General features: G+C 46.5%; 4 protein-coding genes across 6 annotated transcripts in view; 2 read left to right on the top strand and 2 right to left on the bottom strand.

The window, feature by feature from the left end:
• Window positions 1-5,465: 5,465 nt before the first annotated feature.
• Window positions 5,466-13,890, bottom strand: LOC121309618 (RING finger protein 225). The gene is made up of 2 exons (XM_041242631.1): window positions 11,792-13,890; window positions 5,466-9,691 (listed from the first exon to the last, which is right to left on the bottom strand). Exon 2 carries the CDS (start codon window positions 9,659-9,661, stop codon window positions 9,095-9,097), a length of 567 nt encoding a protein of 188 aa, XP_041098565.1. The 5' UTR covers window positions 9,662-9,691; window positions 11,792-13,890; the 3' UTR covers window positions 5,466-9,094.
• A 162-nt stretch (window positions 13,891-14,052) lies between these two features.
• On the top strand, window positions 14,053-16,134 carry LOC121309617 (RING finger protein 223-like). The gene has a single exon (XM_041242630.1). The coding sequence runs from the start codon at window positions 14,845-14,847 to the stop codon at window positions 15,412-15,414; it is 570 nt and encodes a 189-aa protein (XP_041098564.1). The 5' UTR covers window positions 14,053-14,844; the 3' UTR covers window positions 15,415-16,134.
• A 219-nt stretch (window positions 16,135-16,353) lies between these two features.
• wdr31 (WD repeat domain 31) lies at window positions 16,354-20,888 on the bottom strand. The gene is made up of 9 exons (XM_041242632.1): window positions 20,842-20,888; window positions 20,596-20,725; window positions 19,972-20,046; window positions 19,461-19,605; window positions 19,109-19,209; window positions 18,724-18,791; window positions 18,478-18,619; window positions 18,162-18,324; window positions 16,354-17,724 (listed from the first exon to the last, which is right to left on the bottom strand). The coding sequence occupies exons 1-9, from the start codon at window positions 20,886-20,888 to the stop codon at window positions 17,564-17,566; spliced, it is 1,032 nt and encodes a 343-aa protein (XP_041098566.1). The 3' UTR covers window positions 16,354-17,563.
• Window positions 20,889-21,803: 915 nt separating this feature from the next.
• The window catches only part of exd3 (exonuclease 3'-5' domain containing 3), a 45,025-nt gene continuing 41,507 nt past the window's right edge, over window positions 21,804-25,321 (top strand). For all 3 annotated transcript variants that reach the window (XR_005948649.1, XM_041242636.1, XM_041242635.1), the window contains exon 1: window positions 21,804-22,391. The gene's annotated coding sequence lies outside the window, so the exon portion shown is untranslated. The remainder of the gene's footprint in view (window positions 22,392-25,321) is intronic.

Here is a 25,321-nt window from a genome sequence, read left to right as displayed (position 1 = left end):
AAGCAACTTAAAAAAAATGATGGTGATTAAGTAGATTAAAAAAAATGCACGAGAACTTTTCTTCAATCAGTTGCCAGGTTTATTGAAATATGCAGGGAGTCTGGTCCCAGGTACAGGACAAACAGAATACTCATCATTACAATGTTTGCATGACATTAAATACCCTTCTGTATAGATGGTCCACCTCCCCTTTCTCTGACACTTAACCAATGGTCAAGGTAATTTAATTTATTGTGTGAGTGTGTGTGTGTGTGTCTGTGTGTGTAGTCTAGTGTCACAACCTCTGAACTCAGTGCATTCTTCACACTCCTGGAGACAAAAGGTCCATACATCTGCCTTTTGTTATCTTCTTGCGACCCCCTTTGATCCTAGTGGCATTATCTCTTTTGATTTCTCTGAAGTCTTTAGAGTCTGTTTCCTTCTAGTCCACAGCATTGTTATCTCACTAGCTTGCAGTCATTGTTGGGCAGTTTATAGACGCAGCGTCTCTATCAGTGGTTAGCAGTACATGCAATTTGAACCAAACAGTCTGCTATCTGCAATATTAGTCTCTTTTCAGAAAAGAACACCAGTATAGCTCTGCCAGTCCACATGCGTAGCAAACTGCTAATCAATTCTCAATCCATGTTTTCCAACAGTGCATGATTCACAAAAGAGACTTTTGGGGCTTATAACCCTTCAGGAAGGTTTAGCGCACTGTACCTGCGCAGCCTAGCATGCTAACACGATGCGTTTGCACGTCTGCATGGTTGACAAGGGTGCTTTACAACACTGGGTTGTTTATCTGAGTTCAGATCTGTTCAGAGAGGGGGTGTTGTTGCTTCTCAGCTGCATTGCATGAAATGTTGTGCTTTGCAGTGGGGGTTGGGGTTGGGGGTGTCACATTGTTGTAGAGCAACTTCCACTTCAAACCTGCTGCATCATTTGTGGTTATGTTGCGGTCAGAGGAGGGAATTCTACAGAACTCTTAGAAAACTATTCCATCTCTTCTTTCTTCACCCTGTGGTTGAGAGTCAGATAAAGATAACGAACAACACTCCTACTCGATTCTTGTAACAAGTACTGCATTTTCAGTCTTCCACACTGCAGCCCAGCACTCTCACCACTGAGCTACTGAAACCAACTGCCTTCCACGCTGCAGCCCAGCACTCTAACCACTGAGCTACTCAAACCCACTGCCTACCACTAAAACCTGCTGCCCTTCACTCTAACCACTGCAGCCCAGCACTCAAACCCACTGCCTTCCACGCTGCAGCCCAGCACTCTCACCACTGAGCTACTAAAACCAACTGCCTTCCACACTGCAGCCCAGCACTCTCACCACTGAGCTACTGAAACCAACTGCCTTCCACACTGCAGCCCAGCACTCTCACCACTGAGCTACTGAAACCAACTGCCTTCCACACTGCAGCCCAGCACTCTAACCACTGAGCTACTCAAACCCACTGCCTTCCACACTGCAGCCCAGCACTACTCAAACCACTGAGCTACTGAAACCACCACTGCCTTCCACACTGCAGCCCAGCACTCTCACCACTGAGCTACTCAAACCCACTGCCTTCCACACTGCAGCCCAGCACTCTCACCACTGAGCTACTGAAACCAACTGCCTTCCACACTGCAGCCCAGCACTCTCACCACTGAGCTACTGAAACCAACTGCCTTCCACACTGCAGCCCAGCACTCTAACCACTGAGCTACTCAAACCCACTGCCTTCCACACTGCAGCCCAGCACTCTCACCACTGAGCTACTCAAACCCACTGCCTTCCACACTGCAGCCCAGCACTCTAACCACTGAGCTACTGAAACCAACTGCCTTCCACGCTGCAGCCCAGCACTCTCACCACTGAGCTACTCAAACCCACTGCCTTCCACACTGCAGCCCAGCACTCTCACCACTGAGCTACTCAAACACACTGCCTTCCACACTGCAGCCCAGCACTCTCACCACTGAGCTTCCACTGCAAACCAACTGCCTTCCACACTGCAGCCCAGCACTCTAACCACTGAGCTACTGAAACCAACTGCCTTCCACACTGCAGCCCAGCACTCTCACCACTGAGCTACTGAAACCAACTGCCTTCCACACTGCAGCCCAGCACTCTCACCACTGAGCTACTGAAACCAACTGCCTTCCACACTGCAGCCCAGCACTCTCACCACTGAGCTACTGAAACCAACTGCCTTCCACGCTGCAGCCCAGCACTCTCACCACTGAGCTACTGAAACCAACTGCCTTCCACACTGCAGCCCAGCACTCTCACCACTGAGCTACTGAAACCAACTGCCTTCCACACTGCAGCCCAGCACTCTCACCACTGAGCTACTGAAACCAACTGCCTTCCACACTGCAGCCCAGCACTCTCACCACTGAGCTACTGAAACCAACTGCCTTCCACACTGCAGCCCAGCACTCTCACCACTGAGCTACTGAAACCAACTGCCTTCCACACTGCAGCCCAGCACTCTCACCACTGAGCTACTGAAACCAACTGCCTTCCACACTGCAGCCCAGCACTCTAACCACTGAGCTACTGAAACCAACTGCCTTCCACGCTGCAGCCCAGCACTCTAACCACTGAGCTACTGAAACCAACTGCCTTCCACACTGCAGCCCAGCACTCTCACCACTGAGCTACTGAAACCAACTGCCTTCCACGCTGCAGCCCAGCACTCTCACCACTGAGCTACTGAAACCAACTGCCTTCCACACTGCAGCCCAGCACTCTCACCACTGAGCTACTGAAACCAACTGCCTTCCACACTGCAGCCCAGCACTCTCACCACTGAGCTACTGAAACCAACTGCCTTCCACACTGCAGCCCAGCACTCTCACCACTGAGCTACTGAAACCAACTGCCTTCCACACTGCAGCCCAGCACTCTCACCACTGAGCTACTGAAACCAACTGCCTTCCACACTGCAGCCCAGCACTCTCACCACTGAGCTACTGAAACCAACTGCCTTCCACACTGCAGCCCAGCACTCTCACCACTGAGCTACTGAAACCAACTGCCTTCCACACTGCAGCCCAGCACTCTCACCACTGAGCTACTGAAACCAACTGCCTTCCACACTGCAGCCCAGCACTCTCACCACTGAGTTTTTCAAATCCAATATATTCCAGCATTCTCTAAACTTTGCAAAGCGCATATCAAGCAAAACTAGTCAAAGCGCGGTTAAACACAGTGGCATTGTGAAACATGAGCGTTTATGCAATGGAAGAATCCCATGGCAGCTAACCCTTCTGAAGGCTGCCCTTCACCTCCATGCTGAATTCACTTTTTAAAGGTTTTCCTCTCTGATCCCCAGTGAAATGCCAAACAGCAGGGAAAACGTTTCAAGCATTCATTTTCTCCGCCAGCGCAAGAAGTTAGTCTTTTCACATCACTTTTATCGGCTGATTTATTCTGACGTAATGTTGCTTCTACAAAAAATCAACAGTCCTTGATACTGCTGCTTGCAACAGAAGTTGCCTGAAGCGTGTAGCTTGCACGTCACTTCCTCGTGTCCCCTCGGTTTTACATATTCCAGAATATTTGCACGGCCGGACAACCTTGCCTCCATTGGCTGTGCTCCGTCACATGCTCCTGGAAAGCATGCAGTTTGGCTCGAGTTCCACTGGGTGCATGTTCCATCCTCTGAGCCTTCCGTCTAAACCGGTGCCAATGCATCCCTCTGCTGGCTCTAAAGAGCAATGCACCCAACACGGCCCTCGGAATTACAACGTTCGGGTCGTGATGAAGCAATAATACTGCATTGAGAAATGACCCACCCACCGCCTTTTATCATTTTATTGCGCACGGGCACTATTCCCAAAACTTTCAACTCATGATGCAACAGACGTTGTGCAACACCCTCACGCAGCGTGTGTAAACACGACGAGCAGTGGAGAGGACTAACTCAGGCAAATAAATAAATAAATGCAGTCAGCTCTTGTTTGGACCAGAAGGGCTTTCTCCTGAGTCGCCCACTCTCTCCCCGTGACCACAGCAAGGAAGATGAAGGCAAACACAGCGGCGAGGTGCCAGATTCCGAGGCCGTGGTCTGGAGGAAATTTCCATCACAGAGATAAACAGAAGCAGCCGTGCAGTGCTTCAGAGGAGCACGAAAACCACCCGACCTCACCCCTGACTTCGTGAACTCATGCGCCCTGAAACAGCTTGCACCTGTATGGATCTGTCTGCGTGGGCAACACAGTCATACCGTAACGATGCATCACACGACGCCCTTCTGCTGGGGGTGTATCTGCCCCGTCCTGCCGAGGTGAGAGGATTACATCGAGGAGCGACTGCAAACACCGCGGGCTCCTGACAAAGCTTTAGCATGAGCTGTTTAAAGATTGTGTTTTATAAATAAAGTCAAATGTGACATCGCTGAAACCGTTCAGGGTTATTGGCGGGTTCAGTAACAGTGGCGTCAAGCAGTTTCATAAATGCCAAACTTGTTTTTTATTGATACATTACATCTTTAATCACTGTTTGATTTGCGGTGTGTTTTATGTTCTGTGATTTAATCTGTCCTGTACTGAAATGTCTTGCCTACTCTTCATTGTTTATGTTTTATATATATATATAACTTGTAATATACTATCTTAATCGCTTACAGCAACGTCTCATGTTGGAGCACAAGGATGTTAAGTGATCAGCGTTAAACGCAGCGACTGAGCTGGGATTTGAACCGGGTTCCTCCAGGTTCCAGCCCTTTTCTTTAACCACTGGATCACACAGCCTCGGTTTGCTCAGTTCTCTGCTGTATATCTCCTGGGGTGCTGTATGCAGGAGATGGTGCAGGCCTGGGCAGTCAGTCTCACCTCAGTGGCGTTCAGACACACAGTCCCCTCTCCTCGTCCTCAACGCAGAGCAGACAGAGCAGAGCTAATTCCACGCTGACTAACTCCCTTCTCCTGCCTCCTCTCACTGTTCCCACTGTGTCCACGCTGTCTCAGTGCGTTGGGCTAGTTCTTCAACCAGAAATGCAGACAAAACCAAACAAAACCTTTCCTGCCATTCTGTAAAAGAGTTCTGAACTTTATCGAGCGCGCTTTATTTGAAGAGAGCGGTTGATTAACTGTTCATGACGCGCTCAGGAAACGTTAGCGTTTGTGTTCAATAGTGTCTTGTCTCTAATTCGAAGGCTTCATTTAGCAAGCAACTCAAACAGAACTGCCATATCCGGTAGAGTCCAGACTGTTTCTCTGCCGACAGCGTTAATAACTTCCCCAGACCTCCCACAGTACAGATATTAGTCACAACTGTGAAACTGCATGAGCGAAGAGCACCGTAATACCCCAGACAGAAAGAGAGCGATACACAGTGCATCACTGTATGCCTGCATACGGGAAATGGGTAGAGTTTCTGGTGTCCTGCAGCAGGTTTATTAAAGGGACACTTATTGATGTTTCTGCTGAGGTCAGCTCATTAAGATGGGTCTGTTTTAAAGACGGGGGGTGGAAGTCACAGCTGCACACCCCCTAGCACTCAGGTTTGCATTGCTAGGAAAATGCCGATGCTAGCTCATAAAGGATCTCTTTAGGAGACCTTTCAGACTGTTTGGATTGCACTTTTCTGGGATCCGTCTAGACCAGCCTGCAGGTGCGTTAAGTCACCGAGCGGCTCACAGTGAGAATTCTTCCGCTCTGATTACTGATGGAATCTGGCTCAGCTCAGTGGGAGTTCCGCGCTCCACTGCAGTGATGTCGTACTCGCGATGACACCAGGGAGAACATTCACACGGGAACTCAGGCCTGCCACGCCATGACAGCGGCCGGTGGCATTGTTCCTTTAATCTCCGCGAACCCGAGCAAGCCTCTGAGACAGGCCTCTCCACATGTTTCAAAGATGAGTCGCTGAGAAAGCCACAGCAGGTATGAATGATGGCTAGGGATGCTACTGTGGAATAGGCTCAGTGCTGCGCACAGTAGGCAACACGTTGCATCCACTGAGTCATGCTTCAGTAATCATTCTCACATACGAGTAATTACAGGTTGGGGCGAAACTGACTCAACCTGAATCGAAGACAAGTTCAGAAGTTCAGGAGGGAGCGAGCGATCAGCACTGGAAACCATCAGTGCAGCCCCTTGAGGAGTTTCAGACGGGGCTGTGTTCAGAGCAGGAGTTTGCACGTTCTTATTGAAGAGGGTGGATTGAAGCAGCCAATGTTGTGAATTCAGAAGACATTTTGACGGGAAGACCCTGAAGTGATGTGACGGGAAAATAACGAGTCACATTTATGACCAGGGATGTGTTAATAAAAAATATCGATATTCTGTGGCCGGGTCTGAGCCCCTTCATTAGAGCTGAGGCTTTTTTAACTTCCCCCCTCTTGTAGATCTCCACTCTGTTCTACCTGGCTTCAACTGAGTTTGAAGAGCAGTCATTCGGCTCACCTGGTCACACAAAGGCAAGGGTCACGAGTTCCAAACCACAGCGGGAAAATCCGCTTCTCCACTCTGGTATCTCATCTCAAGCAGCAGGTTTTGGGTGATACTTACCGCACAGTGTGTCAGTGCTGTTATTACCTGTACCAGACTACATGAGATGACAGAGTGCCCTGAGGAATCCGAATGCACATTTCAATACAATGGCATGCTCAAGTTTGGGGATGCTTATGGTATCAGTTCAATCCCTCACATTCGCTGGTTCTACAGCTATTTGTCCTTTTCTGCTTTCACCTCCGAATTCTCCTCCAAGCCTGGCCCGGAACACTTAAGAAACACAAGAGCAGTTCAAAGACTGTAAGCAGCCTCTAACTGACGCTGACAAGCGCAATCCTTAATCTGCAGTCAGAGATCACTGCCTGGCATCCTGCCAGCGCCTGTGTGCAGCAGGCAGGGATAAACTGGTACACAGCCACTTCAAGCAAAGACAGGCCTGCTTACCTGCAGGAACCCCTATGCCTTACACCGTGCGTTTCCTATAGTGTGTGTTTAAAAATAGCATTAACATCACAGTGATGTCACTGACCTCTATTTAAATATATCTGGGGGGTGATTTTGGATGAATATTAGGGGTTTTAATCTTGACCTGTTCTATCGATCGATTAATCGTCCAATACAAAGTATTAACACAGTCCGGTTTACTGCAAAATGTTCATAATTCTCAGCTAATGTTTAATGTACAGGTGTTTGTTTACATGTGCTTTGACAGTTTGAGAATATTTGCTTACCTGTAATTGGAAGCTAGCCAGTTCAGGTAGACAAGATTAATCGATCGATTATTTTTTACACAATCAAAGCCCACAGGTGTGATTAATCAATTAGTCACGAAAATAATTAATTTTTTGTAGTTTCGGTGTTGCTAAGCAGCAGAATACTTGTCTAGTGATGACAACCCCCTTACCTCATCCACAGCACTGGTGCCCCCACGCAGTCACCAGTGCAGTCACCTGGGAGCAATCGTTACATTATTATCTATGATATAGATTGTTACATCATTAACTGTGTAGTCAATGACATGACAAGCACATCATAGATTTAAATAGAAATAAGTAAGTGTGGTTACCAGCTTTATAGCTAAGGAGAATCTTCATGAGAGCCCTCATTCAGTCACTAGCAAAACTTAATGAAGGAGAAAAGTAAATGATAAGCTGAAAACCCACTATTTTAATATACAAGTAATTTTCACCGGACCCTGGAATGTGGATATGTGTTTTGCATATCAGTGGCCCCTGGCGGTCATTTGGGGTACTGCAGTTAACCGCCAGTATGTGTGGAATGGTTCAATGTACCGTACATTATTAAAGCTTACAGTGCCATCTGCTGGTTGTATAACGTACCTGCCCTGTAAAGTGATTACATGTGACATTATCAAAAGTTGGATTACACAGCAAAAGAAATTGTATTATTTGTAATTTTTACAAGAATACTGTCAATCAAGCCTTGCCTATGTAAATCCATTTAAATGAACAAGTTCTGTTCATATATTCAGTCTTATTTCATTTAAGGAAATTGTTGACCAAAAGATCAGAAAAGGTCCGTCTCCACCTTAAATCTGATAGCTTTCTGGGCCCTTTAATAGGCTATTTATAACCCCCCAACTGCTGCAAGTAGTAAAAGGAGCATACATGGATTTTATGTCTGTAACAAATACATTTTTCTTTGAAAAAATCTGAACGCAAGCTGCAATTCGATACGTTACATTTAGACAAAATGAGAGTAAGTTAGTATAACGATATAGTGAAAGAGATCATTAAAATAACAGGTAGATACAGGGTGGTTAAACATGCTTCAGCAAAATGAGAAAGTAGCCTGCCTATATATCTCTATAAAAAACAATGCTGTTTGTACAGAAGAAGAATAGCATAACCTCACCTAAAAAAATTAAAAATAAACATTGTTTTGAAACATAACCTATCCGTGCATTAGCATTAATAATGTGCAATTCAAACAGGTTCTAGAATACAGCAATAGCTATTTTGGCAAATTAAATCCAGCAGGATGCTTTAAATCTATTAGGTCTCGACAGCCTTACGGTGCATCCCCTTGGCACAGCCCCCACCCCCACCCCCACCCGCCTGCTTTAAAGCAAGGTGGAGGTGAGGAGGAGGAGGAAGCATACAAAGAGGGGCCTCAAATCTGTCCGCAGCTGCATTTGCAAGGTGTTGCCCTACTGGCTTCTGGAATGAGGCAGGGTTCTAATTGCAGTGTCCCGGTCCTGACTGCCTGTTTTCCGGGCTTCCTTCTACTTCCCCAGGAGACAGGTGTGTGGACAGTCTGGTTTACTTGGTAGTGTAATGTCAAGAGCAGCGCTCGCTCTACAGATCGGCTCAGAGGTAGCTTCAGGGATTATACACTTGCCAGCTAATGAAGTTGATTGAGAGAGGAATGGGAATTTGCTTTACAGTTTCTCTCAGTTCTTACACAATCTTACCTGAGGTGGTGTTACACTGTTACCATGGCAATGCAGTGGTTCTGTACTTAAGGGGGGGGGGGGGGGGGGGGGGTTGCAGCAACAAAAGACCAACTTTTTTTTTTCGATAGACGTAAAATTGGTTATTGCAACAGTATGAATTTCAGTACCAGACAGATATACCGTTTGCTAACAGCTTTCCTCATGGGACTGTGATAGGATCCCATCTCCCCATGAAGTTGCCTACGGGCTTTTCTTGGTAGCATATGGCATGACCAGAATGATGCAGCAGATGAGCAGGACCAAGGTCACCACCACAGACAATATGAGGAAAGTGCGACAGCAGGGTCGGCTGGTGAGCCGCAGGCAGCCGCTGGTCTGGGAGGAACCCTGCGAGTCCTGGCTGGCCGGCAGCCCCACGTCCAGGCTGTGGCTGACCGTGCAGAGGGGGGGCAGCGGCGAGGAGTCGGGGGGCTGCTTCACCAGCAGCCGGCCCTTGCTGCGGTTGAAGCGGATGCTGTAGACACGCTGCATGGCCTCGGGGAGGTAGGACAGGATGGTCGGGTTGTTGTCCAGTTTGGGGAGACCCAGGACAGGCAGGGTGGTGAGGTCCCGGCACAGCGGGCACAGGATGGTGTCTGGGGCCAAGGACTTGATGTTCATGCGCGCCAGGCACTCCAGGCAGAAGGTGTGCTTGCAGTGCAGCATCTTGGGAGCCCGGAAGATGTTGTTGAACTGGCTGAAGCAGATGGCACACTCCAGGTCTGGACCTTCCACCTCCTCCTGGGGTCTGGGAGGATCGCACTCCATAGTCAGAGCCGTCAGAACCGCAACGCTGCACTGTAGAGACAACAGGGAAACGATGCTGCATTTCATGTGCTTGGTCTGTTATACTGTTATTATTATTATTATTATTATTATTATTATTATTATTATTATTATTATTATTAGTAGTAGTAGTAGTAGTCGTAACACAGCTGTGGTCAAAAGTTTTGCATCAGCTACAATTTTGGGATTGAGAAAAAAAAAAACTTGATATGAAGATAATTTAGATCTTGTATTTAACATCATGTAATCAAGGAAACTATAACATGATATTGCAAAAATCTACCAAGATGCCATAACAGAAGCACAGTATTTCATGTTAGATTTCGAACATGGACAACTGCAAGGCGGTGTGTAATTCAATTTGATAACATAACATTATTCAGCAGGTTTCATTCCACTTGATGAAGCAACATTAATTAATTCTATAGGGTGATGGAAAACTTCTGGCCGTCGCTGTACAAGTATTTATGTGAAATTCATGCCCGAAAAAATAGTAACAACAAGGCCAGCACTTCTGTTTCAGAGCTGATCTGGATCAACAGTATTTATTTTTCAAGTACTCCTTGCTTTGCTTTTACTGTCCTCTTCTACCGGTACATATCCCAGGAGAAACAATCTCAAAGCTGGATCAAGAGGTCACTGCAGCTGTGTGCACTTTGATTGGGTTGATGTGGAAAGTCAGCCACAAGCCTGCTTCTTGCATCTCAGTGTGACTGTGTGATCAGGAGCCACAAAGCATGAAGCAAAACCCACAGGAGAGATGCTGGTTTTGGGCAGAGGAAAGCCGTGCAAAGCAGGCTCACCTTGCACTCCCAGTGCTCTCTGAGGCTCTGGATATGTGAATCTCATAGTGCTGAAATACTGACCGGAGCCATCTCAAAGCATTGGGGCAGGGAGTCTTCAATCAGCAGGTACCTGTCCCTGTGCTGTGATATATATGATTTGTGTGTGTGTGTGTGTGTGTGTGTGTGTGTGTGTGTGTGTGTGTGTGTGTGTGTATATTCTCCACAGGGTTGTATAAGTAACAAGCTCGGGCGTGTATTATTAAACTCATAGATAAACCAGGAATGGATCAGACTGCTATGCAAGGGGAGTCTTATTGCCGTCCCTGTAATAAGATCGCTAGTGGGTCATTTTGGGGGTTATATGACATCATGTCAGCTGATTCCATTCATTGGGCAGTCCAGCGAGGGGACTATAAGTCACAACCACTCAGGTATACAGTTTAAAAACACTGTGAAAAAGCAAAGGGAAACAGCCTTCATATATCTAGACAGGGTATCTATTGAATAACGTTTTTAAATCTAGTTACTCTTTAAAAGATTAATTAATAATTGATTCCTGTTTTCTTTGTTATAACAGCAAGCATGAAGAGAAGGCACGGCTGTACAGTGCAACATTCGCAACAAGCTGCTTTAAATGTTAAATGTCAGAGCGCAGGGCTCGGAGAAAAGAGGAAATAAGCCTCTCCGTGGTGTTGTACTGCACTGTGAAGCATTTGCATGCTTCAGTTACTGAACAATACAATGTCTGTGTTAGACTCCAGACCAGAGTGATTTGACTTTCAGCTGCCATTCTAATCTGAACTTTCCTCTTGCAATACTCTAACTGGACTGGGGGGGGCAGCATCACTGCTTCCTCCCCTTTGCTGTGGCACACCATGACAAAAGCAGTGCGTCGGATAATCTATTATACTGCAGAGTGTAGAATATGCTGTTAATATTTCTACATACCCGCCACGCACATGTCTGGACCATAGTTTACTTTTGCCATGCATTCATGTATGAAGTGTCAAAGCGGACAGAAATATGTATTTGAACCCCATTTCAGAGCTGTGTACAGTTTTATTAGATCATTACTTTATCGTGGACAGTGGTATGTTTCTTTATAGATGGTGCTGCTGTGGGTGCTAGCCTGCTAGCCTGAATCTTAGACCACAGAAAACAGCTGAGACTATTATTATTATTATTATTATTATTTATTATTATTATTATTATTAGTAGTAGTAGTAGCAGTAGCAGTAGCAGTAGTGGTGTTAGTCTTAGCAGTATCCTTATTGTTCTTGAATACCCATCAGTAATCGTTGTGCATTGCCAGCTGCAGTGTACTCACCCCCTGATGGAGATCTGTCTCCTCCACTCTCTGATCCGGACAGGTGGAGGTCCTGGTGCCAGCAGGCAGGTGAGGTCTGTTACTGCCAGAGACAGCGGTGAGCTCTGAGACGAACGAGAAGCGGCACCTTCCCTCCCTTTCTCTACCACCACCCGGGCAAAACAGAGCCAGCTCTTCTCTTCCATTTGAATACTGCCAGCATTTAAGGAAACATAAACAGCTTAGGCAAATGAGTGTCAGTGACGTGAGCTGGTACAGTATAAACTAACACAGTGTGCTCTGAGATACCATCCCCTTCAGCATCTAATAGGAACTCTCGCAATGCCAGCACCATTTACTTACAATACCCGAATTCATTGTGAATGTGTAGCCATTTAACAAAGATCTCCGGGGCAGAAAAATCGATTGGCAATAACAACCAAACAAGTGTTATTCAGATGTTACTCACATGCAATCCTGCAGAAGATGCATCTGTGCTACCGACAGCATATTTATGGTTATCGAAGACCCGGTCATAATAGCAAATAGATTTGAAAGTTAGATTTAAACAGAGCCCAGGGTCTGAATATCTTTTAATATCTGCTGTGCCGGGCTGCAAAAATCCTCCCCACTAGGGCATTCATTTTTACTTCATGCTTGCATTTCTTTGGTCTTTTTAGAGAGTGGCATCCATCTGCAAAGAGGGTCAAATGTTGGACTGAAGGGCTCTGCGGGAACGGGTCTGTGGGTTTTAGGAAACTGTCTTGTCATCGTGACTGTCGTGGATGACAAGGATGCTGTGTGTAATACATTCAAATCATGTTTATAAAGAAGACAATACAGCAGTTATGGTCCGGCACTGTGGAACAAAACACATGACAAATATAGTCAAGGAAGCATGCATTGACCACGCTGTACCGTGCAGGATTGGAGTGAGGGGGTCTATTAAAATAAATAGGGGCTGCAGCATGAACCTTATTCCATAAGCAGGGCTGGCAGTGGATTCGTTTTCAGCCAGTAGCATGAGTGAAATAACCATAACCATTTCTGCATCAGGTAGTGATGGAAATGGTGCCAAGTTAAAGATTGAGTTTACATGACAGCCATCAGTTGCACAGTTCTGCTGCTCTCAAGTACTGGAGGTCCCGAATACATTTGAGGAGGGGGGAGAGTGGACATTTTTTTGTAGTGCACTTCACCCTGAAAGAACCACAATGGGACAATAAGCCTGCCATTGGGACAACGGTACCCCAGGGGAAACATTCGGCTGGGATCACAATTGTATTGACAGCCAATAAACACTGCAGTTAATGCTAGCATGGCAGCCCCCAGACAGGACTCGCTGTGCAATATTTGCTCTAGATCCATTGCGTTGCCATTGCAGGCACTGCTGTGGTCTGCTAATGGCTTTTTGATCTAGGATTATAATGGGAGCCGAATTAAGATTTCGTAGGTATTACTTCTTGTGCATAATGCCAGGCGCACAGTATTTGCTGAGTGTATGCAGAGTGCAGATTGAAAGTGAAAGGTGCAATGCGGTTTACAAAAGGTCACAGATTACTTATTTGGCATAGTTAACAGCTATTGATTTTATAGGCGTTCTGTTATCAATATGCAGGGTGCGTACATTGGAGTTGAGGGTGTGTGGTTGCTATGTAGGAATGAGATACTGCACACTGGATATGCCACGTGGAGTGAGAATGAGAGAGCAAAGAGTGAGTAAAGAAAGCAAGCAGGGGGAGAGAGCGAGAAAGAGGAGGGTGGTTGAAAGGCAAGATTCTGTGTTGTATAATGGTTACCAAGCAAACAGCTCTCGAACAGCTGAAGTGTGAAAGGAAACAATGAGTCTGTTTAAAAGAGTGAACTCCAGCTCTGAGTGGACAGGACGACAGGACTCTCGGCACATGAGGGGACCGGGACAGATTCTCCAGCAGGGACCCTGAACCTCAGAATCAAGACCGGCAGAGCGACCTCTTCCCATCTGGGGACATCTCTTTTTCATTCACTGGTCTGCTTTACTCTGCTTTAGAAGTAACTGAGTTACCCTGCCTCCTGTGTTCAGCACAACACAACAACAAAACAAGGATTGAATAACTAGAGCAAGACTTCCATGCAGTGGACTGCTTCTCAGGATGGCTCATTGATTTACCCAAGCCGTCTTTGGTCTGCACTCTCAGCTGTCCTGGACTCAATCACTTACTGGGAGAAACGGGGGGTGGGGGGTGGGGGGTCTGATTTCCCAGTACCAGAGATGAACAGCTACTGAAATCCCAACTGGAAACTCAGAGAATACCCTGAAACCCCCAGAACAGGACTGATCAACACACAACCTGGCTTGTCGGGTCTAAATCCATTGACAGAGCAAGGAAATGACATGCATTTAATACAAGCCTGACTGTGCAGAAATCGAGTGCAAATCTGATTCAAGCAGCAACTAATTATGAACAGAGAAAAATACACAAGGTGAAAAGGCCGAGCCGACTGGACAGTAGGCAGCAGCACGCGAAGGAAAAGCCAAGCCCCATTTTGAAGCAGTTATGAAAAAAAGAGAAAGTAGCTGGTGAGTGACTGTGTGAGAGGAAAGAGGTGAGCCGCCCTGTTTATAAGAGCTGCCTGGGAGACCTGACCCCTTGTTACTCCTGTTTACCAAATCCAGTTTCAAACTCACAGCAGAACAATGGCTGCTGTAACTCCTGGTTACAAGATGAGTTTACTGTAAATACATACCGGCTTTGCAGCTTTACCACACACACAGACAGCATACAAGGAAGTGACTCTAACACTGTGTGCACAAGTGCATTAAGACACACATAGACTGGTTGTTGAATTGGAATTACGGGCGCCCTGGGAGACGAGATGAAATGATGGAACATGTAGTTATTTAGACATTTTCATCCCATCTCCAAGTTCCTCTTGTTTAATTTGGAGCAGAGCCATTTCACAGCCAGCACTTTTAACTGCAGCTTTGACATTGGGAATCAGCAGCAATCCAGTGGAAAGAGAGGAATAATCACCATCCGTTCACCTTCTCCTCCTCCCAACCCAGCGAGGGGGAGGGGGGCTCTCTGTTTGAGATGGCTGAACTCTGGCCACCTAACTTCGAGTGTCCCATCTGCTTCGCCCCCTATGACAACGCCTTCAAGACTCCCCTCAAGCTACCCGCCTGCTCCCACACCTTCTGCCTGGAGTGCCTGTCTCAGATGTGCCTCTTCCTCAAGCCCTTGCAGATCTTCCACTGCCCCCTCTGCAGGGCCCCCGTCCCCGTGCCCCCTGGCGGGGCCCCGAGCATGCCGCCCAACATGGAGGTGGTGTCCCAGCTGCCCCCCTCCCAGCGCGGGCCCCTGCGGAGGGTCTGGCTCCAGGGGTCCGAGCTCTGCTACTGGAAGCTGCAGCCCCCCTACAGCGAAGGGCAGGAGGAAATCGGGCAGGACGCGGTAGTCCGGCTCCAGCTGATCCAAGCTCCCCTGGGCCAGCCGAGCCCCCCCAGGCAGGCAGACCTCATCCCAGTGAGAGCTCAGAGCAGGCAGCTCTTCAGACAGGCCTGCCGCAACTTCTGGTGTCTGGGTGCGGTGCTCCTGCTCTCCACCATCATGCTGTTCTCAGCCATCTTCTTCCCCGTTTACATGAACTGGCATTGGAATTAGAACCCAGGCAGGCCGGGCTGAAAGTGACAAGGGTAAGGGAGGTGGGGAGGGGGTACGTCTTGGGCTTGAGTTTTAAATGATAAAGGGGGGTGGGTTCAGATTTGGATGGTTTCAGTTCTGCATGGCTCTCAGATGACAATGCCAATGTGTTTTAGTGGGGGTTTTTTTGTATATTATACAGTACAAGAACATTATCTGAAAGTAGAAATAAGTAATATTATTTAAAAAATCTTGGGAAAAAATCCTTTGTCCTTAGAGTAAAACATACATTTGTAGCGGCCAATTAGAAACACTAAAATATGAAACTTAACGCATTCAGTGATTTTCGTGAAATCTGAACTGTTTGGCATTTAATTTTTGTCCCAAGCACATATGGAGGGTGATGATGACCGAGGCTCTGGCACTGTGTAAGGACTAGCTTGGGCTGTGGTTTTGCTTGTTAGGAGACTCACTGTGACAGGCTGTTGTTCCCAGCTCGGCGTGTGAACTCTACTCTAGCAGAGTGCCTGCAGACATGCCCTGGCTTGCTATGGACAACATGTATACAACAAGCTATTACAAGAGATTAGGAAACAACTTGAGTGAACTCGCTGGTCTTGGAACTGTGCTTCTCACTGACCATGTTTTCAGTGATCTTGTTAAAGGACGGTTATTTTTTCTGTTTTGAATGAATAAATGTTTGTAAAACTTTTCAAGACTTTTGTCAAGTTATTGAGATAAAATACGTCGTTCTCTATGGCACAGTTTAATGCCCAGCGTGTATGTGTGTTTTCTTGGGGCACATTTGTGTTTCTGCGCATTAAAAAAATAAAAAATAAAATAAATATATATATATATATATATATTTTTTTTTTTTGTTAAAGACAATCTTAATTTATTGTCATCAGATATTAGTCCAAAACAGAAAGGAATTACAAAAGTGCAATTCTAAGAGCGTGTTTCTCATTTCAATCATCTATCACACATTCATTCTCAGCAGCAAATTCCAAAAGCACTGGCCAGGAGAGAAGTGGCGGTACGGCACAGTAAAGGAAATAGACCAGCTGGCAAACTGCATTCTTGCGTTGATTCAAGGTTACGATGACTATTCTCTTGCTCTAAAGCGTGATGGATTTTAACGCCACTCTGCTACAACTACTATCAGTGATAATAACAAAGAGGCTTCCGAATGATCCCTGAGGCTGAACCCCAGCGAGAACACAAGTGAAGGGGTGATTGTATTCTGAAATCAGCTGCAGTTTAGATCAGTAAAACAGAGCTCTATTCCTGCATCATTTCCTTTTGAACATTACCAGCTGTCTTCCTTCTTTTTCAGTGTCCTTCTTTATTCATCGTGTATTTTTACAACTAGCCTGAGCACCGCGCTGTCCTACTTTGTTCAGGGGTCGTAGGGATCCTTCAAGAAGCTGCTTGATGAGATTTTGGGATCAATAAGCTACTAACAACCAAACGAGCAAGATGGGCCGAATGGCCTCCTCTCGTTTGTAAACTTTCTTATGTTCTTATGTTCTTATGTTTCCAAACAGCTAATACCAAGATCCGTACTGAACACAGACTGCTAGTTCAGCACTCGCACCGTTAGGGAAACTGGCAGTGTTACAAAACTCCTGGGAAAACAGCTGGGAAGGTTTATTTAAGGACTGTCAAGTTTCTTACTGGTGTGTTTTCATTTTACAAGAATGGATCGCTCTTCCATTAAGAGTTTCTGTTACAGCTTCTCTCATAGCAAACCAGATTGTTTTTTTTTATTCTCCTTTGTTAGTTTCACATTTAATAGATGCAGTCAGATAAACTAGGAATGTATTTGTATACTGGACAGGAAACAACACCCACTGTGACCGCAGGGAGATTCAGGATCAAGGGAAGTGAATAGCTAGTTTTAAAACAAAGATTATTTTTGGCATCTATTTTCCAAAGTTCATGATCACAGTCCTTTTAACCCTGAGGTAAGGTGTTGTCCTGAAGTGGCTTTACCAGAAGCGCCCCCTACAGCTGGAGCACTTGACTGCATCTCCATCCCAAATGCTGGTAGATGAAGCTATGCCTTGCTCACACTAATCATCTGCAGTCCCGATGGATGTTTGAGAGTCCCTGAGGTTCTGCTGTAGCCGTGCCTCTGTCCTCCTCCCCCCGGGACACAGGCTGTCCCTCAGAATCCAGCCACCTCCCTCAGCTCCAGCCCCCCGGAGCTTGTTACCCTGAGCAGGTGGATCCCGGTGTTGAAACTGGCACAGAGCAGGCTGGAGGCGTCTCCGGCTGCTAGAGAGGATAGGGGCCCCGAGCCGTCTAGGGATAGCGTCGCCAAGCAGGCTGGAAGAGAGGAGGAGGAGAAGGATGAGGAGAAGAAAACAGCCTGGGAACAAACTTGTCTTTATTCGTTGCTGTCGTTGTTGTGCACGATACAAACCAACACACAAACATTAAAGGAAGTGGCACAGAAATGTCATTTCTTATCGGTTCATTATCCCAGTCATCGTTTTCTACCCTCCCAGATATTTGGCATGTTTAATAAAGTCAGCAGCATATCTGACCCGGGGCACAGGCTCTGAGAAAGACTGCTGGAATAGGGGTGTGCCAGTAATTTACTCCTTGAAACTGTGATTTACACTGGAAAACTGTTTCAGCACCCCAGCGGAATGCCTTGGAGCAAGGTGCTTTTCTGGATGCCAACCCATTGAAACTAAGTATTAATCAATGATAAGCTCTCCCCAGTCCTTTCTCTCCAGCAGGTTGAGAGAGCTGGGTACCTGCAGTATCCCGGTTCCAGATCTTCACACGGCAGTCGTGGGAGGAGGTGCCGATCAGGGGGGGTGCGGTGAGGGTGGAGGGCAGGAAGAGGCAGCAGGCCGTGCTCTGCTGGTGACCCCGATATTCGCACACCATCCTGCCAGTCTGACGCAGGTCCCAGAGCTGCCAGACAAAACAAACAGTAAGACACAATGAGGTCAACAGGATCACACTCGCTAAGCAATGTCACTTATCAATACCGCAATGCGCAGAGCCCACCGCGCTGGCATAGAAATACAGCAAGTGATTCACATAGATATGAAGTTTCAATCTCACCGTGGCCTCGCAGCCCTGGCCCCCGAAGCCATTGCTGCTGGTCAGGCAGTAGTGCCCGTCCTGGCTCACGTCACAGTGCATCTGGATGTAATTCTTAGGAGGAAAGGTGTGCGCAACCTGGAGATCCCGACTGTCCCAAATTCTGCAAGAAAAATGCAGTGCAAAGACTAATAACCTTCAAATACACAGACACCTGCAAGAACAGCCTTTTCTGTTCACCGATTCACAGCACGCACTGCACTGCACCTGATCATTTTATCTTCCGATGTCTGGACGATGCACCTGTCCTCAGGTATCCAGCACAGGTGTGTGACCTGCAGTATAGAATATAGAATATAGTATAGAATGTATAGCAGGTAACTGTATTTTAGAAGTTTACCAAGTGGCCTTTTGCATCTGAATGACTGGATCTAACATTGTACAACAGCTGGTTAAAGGAATTTTGCACAATGGATACATCTCATTTGATCTCTTTTTTTTTCCAAGAATGAATTGAATCAACATATCTACTATGTCGTTGATTTTTCTGCTCAGTTAACTGAAAGCTGCACATTAAAGTGTACAGACAAGCACTGATTGCAATGTGCAGGTTGAATGCAGCACCTGCCCTTCTCGTGAAGGGCACTCTTACCAGGTTCCTGGAGATGGAGGTTTTCTGCAGACACTCTCCGGTCTCCACGTCCCAAAGACACAGGGAGTTGTCCCGGGAACCTGTGCAGAGCAGGGACCCATCTGCAGCACAAACAGAGGAACAGAAGCACACTAAAGCAGGGTCTAAACAGAAGCGACAAGGTCTGAGCAACTCAGATCCAATAGTCAAAGTGCGTGTTATTTTTTAACAAATTTAGTACGGGATCATTTTCCAGTTCATAAATAACGATGAGATTTTAGATAATGATGGAAATGCATGCTTGTCCCTCTTATAGCACCGCACTTCCCTCTGGGTGAGCTGGGAAGGTAATCCTATCTCTGCTGTGCCCCACCTGGACTGACTGCGAGTCCGTTCACCACCAGGTCGTGGCCGCTGAATCTCTGTACTGGTGTGGCATCACTGTCCAGAGTCCACATCAGGGCTGTCTTATCCCGGGAGGCACTGAACAGCGCTCTGGAGTTACAGCTGCACGCTACCTGAATCAAACCACAAGCACTTAGCAAGCCACAGGGCTGCAGGCTAGCCACTGCACTGCGGGGCAAGAAATCCTTTGTTTTTCTAGTCTATACAGCATTAAAAAAACGATAGGACAGGTGCTTCTAATCCTTGTTTCTCTGGGGTTTTTATGGACAGGTGCTTCTAATCCTTGTTTCTCTGGGGTTTTTATCACCCAGAAACAAAGAATCTAAAGTTCTGGTAAGACATGAAATTGTTTTATTCTTACTCTTTTTGTAGATAATCAATCCTTAATTTAGCTGCTGGATCTCTAGTGCGTGCTTGCACACACACACACACACAATGCCACTGCACTAGGAATGAGGATCCCTCTAAGAAAAGGTTACCTTGGTTACGTCTCGAGTGTGACCCTGAAAGGTTTGCTGCAGACAGCCGGATTTCCAGTTATAGACCACCACTGTCTGAATGAGAGAGAAAACAAGGAGAGAGTGAGAGACTATCGGAGTCAAGCTCTCTGAAAGCTGCACTCTCCCATAATTACGTTCTTCCCTGTTAGCTGAACTCACCTACCCCTCATTAGCAGATTCGTGTTCGTACGTCACAGGAAATATTGGGCAGTAATCTACAATAACCGAAGCCTTGAGAAGACTTATTCACAATCAAGAAGCAGAATAAATGTGTCCAGTCTTCACACACCACTGGAAACACGCATGTGCTGGTACTATATTGCAATGTGTGTGCGGCTCAAAACAGAGCACCTGGGTCATTCATCGATCAGGGAGTGTTTGACTGATGCATGAAAAATAAAAAACGATCAACAATCCATTTTAATTGCTGCTATAAAAAGGTTAGAATTAATAAATTAACAAGAGCCTGTCCTTCTTTGAGAGCCTCAGATTGAAATGAGTAAAACTGGCTTCATTGGGAGCTGGGGAGGGGATCTGCAGATCTTTACAAAGAGCTTGTTGGAAGGGGGAACCCTGCAGTAAATAAAGGGATTTTATTCCTACCTTATCCAATCCTCCGGACACGCACAGCTCAGAGTTCAGGGTGGCTACAGAGGTCACAGCATCGCTGTGAGCGGCGCTGTAGCGCACCACCTTCTGGCCAGGGGCGCTTTCCTCCACAGCCGAAACCGCCCTGGAAGAACAGAGTTGAAAGACATTTCAGCGCGCCCACTGCTTAATTAAATGCATGGCGATCAATAATAAAGCAATCACTCTTTGCATCTCTAGAAGGTAGCGAGGCACCCCTACCTGTACATGGATGTGCTGCGTCTGGCCTTGCTCTGTAGCTTCCCCATGGCTGAGAGAGAGAGTCTAGAAAGGCACTGGCGGAAGAGTTCAGGTACAACTGTGTGCAGGCTGCAGGGGACACAGCTCAGCACAGCAACCAGCAGCAGCCCAGCTCAGCACCCACTGACCCGACAACCCAGGAACACACACACCTGTTCAACTAAAACAGCAGGGAAAAATGAAGCTGCTGATGAAATCAGTGTATACTGGAAGTAGAGGTTTATTTCAGCTTGCTCCAGTCCAGGCAGCACAAGGCTCAAAGGACCAAGGTGTCAGTCTGAGTATTTGCATGCCATCTCTGTACTGTCTTTTAAGGAATTGCATTTATAACTGATACATACTGACTTTCAGAGTTCCTGAGATTTAGAAGCACAGACAGGTTGCTGCTTGATGCTAACCCCTGCAAATCCTATCCAAGCTGTTTACAGGCGCATGCACGGCAGATTAGAGAACCTGGCACTACAAAAAAAAAAAAAAAAAAAAAAAAAGCAGCGTAAAAACACACACCCTAGTCCCAAAGATTACTTTTGATATTCAAAAAAATCAATACCTTTAAGTATATGAAACGTCAAAATAAAAAACAAAACTAATGTCACATCACATTTATATATATATATATATATATATATATATATATATATATATATATATATATATATATATATATATTAAAGTTTTAAAATAAAACAATAACTGTTGCATACATAACAGGAAAACAAAACAAGACAAAAAAAACCTACAAATTCACATTTGCAAACCTCAGCGGTTCACTTTTTCCAGTGCAGTTTGTATTTTAAATAATGTGGCTCGTTAAAATCTAATCCTATAGTACTCTTAAAGCCACAGGAACGCCCCGCTGAATACACAATGTAATTACACTGTGGAGAACACCATTCTCATCAAAGACTCTCTCACCCAGCAGGGAAGGAAGATGCCGCTGTCAGACCACCCTGCATGGATAACAGATCTGATCTTATTCGTGCATCGTCTTTGTTTTTAGTTGTTTTTTTTTTTTGCACATACAGGAAAGTAATTTCATTTTATTTTATTACACATTTGTTATTTATTTATATTCACGCTGTGTTATTCCAGCCCCCTCCTAACGCTCGGGTCCATTTCCTTAGCGACGCTTTTGTAGTAACCAGGGGGCGGGTCGTCTAATCCTTTACGTCATGCGGCGCCTCGGAGAAACGGCTAACTCGTCACATGACGGGGGCCAGCGCTGTAGAGTAATTGCAAGAAAAGAGCATGAGATTATATTAAAAAATACAAACAAAAAAAAACAACAACTGTTGTACAAATTCTCTATTTTGCGCACAGAGCATTTAGACATGGCACGGTCCGCAATGGCTTCACGCAGCATGTGTCACCCTTTTAGACGTCCCCTCCTTTTCCTGCAGTCGCCGCTGCGAGGTTTTGGTCTGGGTGGAGGGGAGGACATAGACGCGGACCACGATAATAAGAAAGATCCCGTCAGAGATTCACCCAGATTGCACAGGCAGACTGGCGGGGTGAGTTCGAGCAGCAGTGCCTGCTGGAAGAATGCAGCGTTAGCATTTACACATGCCCTGCAGCCAAAGGAAACATTAACGAAACGAGCGGGTGCCACTCGGAATCCGGACGCACCGACCCCATCATATTAGATATGCTGACAGCAGTCGTTCTGCTACACTCCTGCACCACTAGCGAAAGATAATAATATTAATCTGTGTATGGTGGTTTATTTGAGACAGGGTCCGAAACGTTTGTAAATGAACGCTGCGCTGGTGCACTGCTTTTGTATTTCCGGGAATAAGGCGCTGTTGTTCACATCATAATACTCAGGAATGCAATGTATTTTTATTTCTTTGCATGCAAGTAGAGCTGACCAAGCCCCGAGTTGTTCGTGGGTTATTTGATTGTTTCATGTATTTACAGTATTGTATCCACATGGCCCGCCTCCTCGTGTAACAGTACTTTTCAGTGTACTGTTCGGTCGGGTTTGCACTGTTTTTGGTGGTGCGACACTGCCAGTGTGTTTGTAGCAAGCTGATTTCTGTGTGTTGTCTCGATTGAGATGCGCACGACTGACCGCTCAGTGCTACAGCCAGCCCATGAGAAGATGCGCGTAACGGGAATGCAGGGTTCACCAGGACACGTGCAATTCCTTGCGTTTTTGCTGTTCTGCTAATGCCGCTAGAAACAACTGCCAGGGGCACTTTTGTCTTTTAATCCAGATGAAACCCAGAACCCAAGTAATGCCCATTAGGAATCTGCCCTGGCTACTGTATCATGCAAATATTTAGGTTTTAAACAGAGTCGATTTCACACCCAGTGTCTCACGAGTGTGTGACGTGTTGTCTCTTGGATTTGAACAGCTTCATACACGGGCGCAGGCTGTTTGAAAGTGCTGGAGGTGGAAGTTCACTGTAGTTTATCAATAGAAGCAGAGGCTGAGGCCAGCTGAGCTAAAACACTTGAGTGCAAAGGAGTGCCCAGCTTTAATCTACCTGTTTGCTCTGCTTGTAAGAGCTGCAAACAGCCAGGCTGTGTTTCAAAGCCAGGAGCATGTCTAGGTCAGTTACCATGCTTTTTAACCAATACTGTAACTTTGAGATTCCCTTCCCTCAATTTTAAACAAGGGCTTTTCAGTAATTTACCAGCCCTGTTGTACTGCTAGCTCCCCAGCTCTCTAAATGCATGGCTTGCTGATGACGTTTTACCCTGTCAATACCTTCTAAAAGGTTTTGACAATGTGTTTTGTTGACCTCCTTCAGAACATGGCAGGACACCTGCTGTTTGGAAAACAATGCAATCATGCAGAAATGACAAACCAGGCATCGCCCTGGCTTTCCACAAGTACCTTGTGAAACAGCAGCGAGTTGAGGGGTGAAAGTGAAGATGCAAGTCTGTCTGTTAGGAAAGGGTGTGTGTGTTTGGGGGCACGTTGGTGCAGAGTCTCTCCCAGCTGGCTGCAATGCTGCTCGAATTGAGGCAGGGCGCGTGCCTCTATTGTCTTCCTAATTGGAATGCATTCGAATAACAAAAGCCGGCATCAAGCCAGCAATCTGTGCCTCAGTGTGCCCCCACCCCAGGACTGAAGCGTGGAACGCACTCCTCAAGCAGTAATATGCCCCCCACCCTGGTATTGAGCGATCACATTCCACCCCAGAGTCCCGCTCGACAGACGCTCGCTTTGCTTCACGCACCCCAAGCTCACAGACCCCTGAGCAGATGTCGCGGAGCGATGCTTTTGACAAGCCCTAGCTCAGATCAGAGCAGATCAAGCCGTTGATATCGGGGGCCCTCGGGCCTTTTGGTTTCCGATTTCCCCTTCCATCTGCCCCCCTGATCTGATGTCCGTCTCTCCTTCTGTTCGTTTCAGTGGACATGAGGATTGCTGTTTATAAACCAGGCGCAGTAGAATACAGAGGAGCCTTTGTACAGCAGACCATGGAAATGTGCATTTTGAGGGTCGGTCTCATTAGCCTGTATCACCGCCTGGGTAACGTGGGTTTTATTGTAGTGTTTTCAGCACTCGAAATTGCATCCACCATCCACAGTTGTCCTAGGATTACCCCTAATGATAGACGGTTCATGATTTTAAAGCACTTGCTTGACAGAAAAACCCAGAAAAGAACTCTTAATCATTGAACAGGCGTGGCAGTTGTTTTTCACAAGTACAATAGGACTTTATAAGCATGCTTTCTGATTCATGACTGGGATGAAACACTGCGCCTCTTTAAAGCCGTCCTGATCTGAGAGCAGAGAGCAGGAGTAAAAACATGGATAGGTGTAGATTTAAACTGGAGATTAGGGGTCGATAATTGAAGGTATTGGAGACCCCCCGTATTCACACAGGGAAGCTGAGCTGAGCTGGGGAGGCTTGGCTTGGCCTGGGGGGCTGTGGCAGCTGGCTTGTGTTGTGTGCAGGCTTCGCTTCACATGCTGCTTGGGGCAGGGGCCTGGGGCATTGTTAACTTTAGCAGTTCACTTGGCCAGTTACAATGACCTTGTGCTCTTTTTCTGGGCAGCATGCGTTTGTAGGGAGACAAGCACGCAACAAGCCGCGACTGCAGAGACTCCTTTTTGAAGTCTCAGGAGGGCTGTGTTCTTTAGCTGCGTGTTTTCAGCGTCATGCTGCGTGTGTAGTACAGTCCGTTTTCCAGCTCGCAGTCAGATGCAGTATAAAACACGCATGCTGGTCAGCTTCTTGCGCCAAGTTCCTGGAATATTTTTTTATGATCCAGCAATGGTTGCTAAAAAATGTAGCATGGTCCCAAATATTTTTCTTTTCTTTTTTTTTTTAAAACATAGCACTATGTGTCTTATTTGATCCCCCTGCAGGGATGGGGCAGACCTTTCTTGCCCTGCATGCATTGAACGCTGGTTGGGATATTTTCAGTGTCATATACAGCAGGTATGCGAGTGACACCAGAGCAGGACTTCTCAAACTCGGTCC

The sequence above is a fragment of the Polyodon spathula genome, unplaced genomic scaffold (assembly GCF_017654505.1).
Source record: "Polyodon spathula isolate WHYD16114869_AA unplaced genomic scaffold, ASM1765450v1 scaffolds_1417, whole genome shotgun sequence".
Classification (NCBI taxonomy): domain Eukaryota; kingdom Metazoa; phylum Chordata; class Actinopteri; order Acipenseriformes; family Polyodontidae; genus Polyodon; species Polyodon spathula.
Note: the sequence above shows the minus strand (reverse complement) of the source record. Positions and strands in the feature narration are given on the sequence as shown.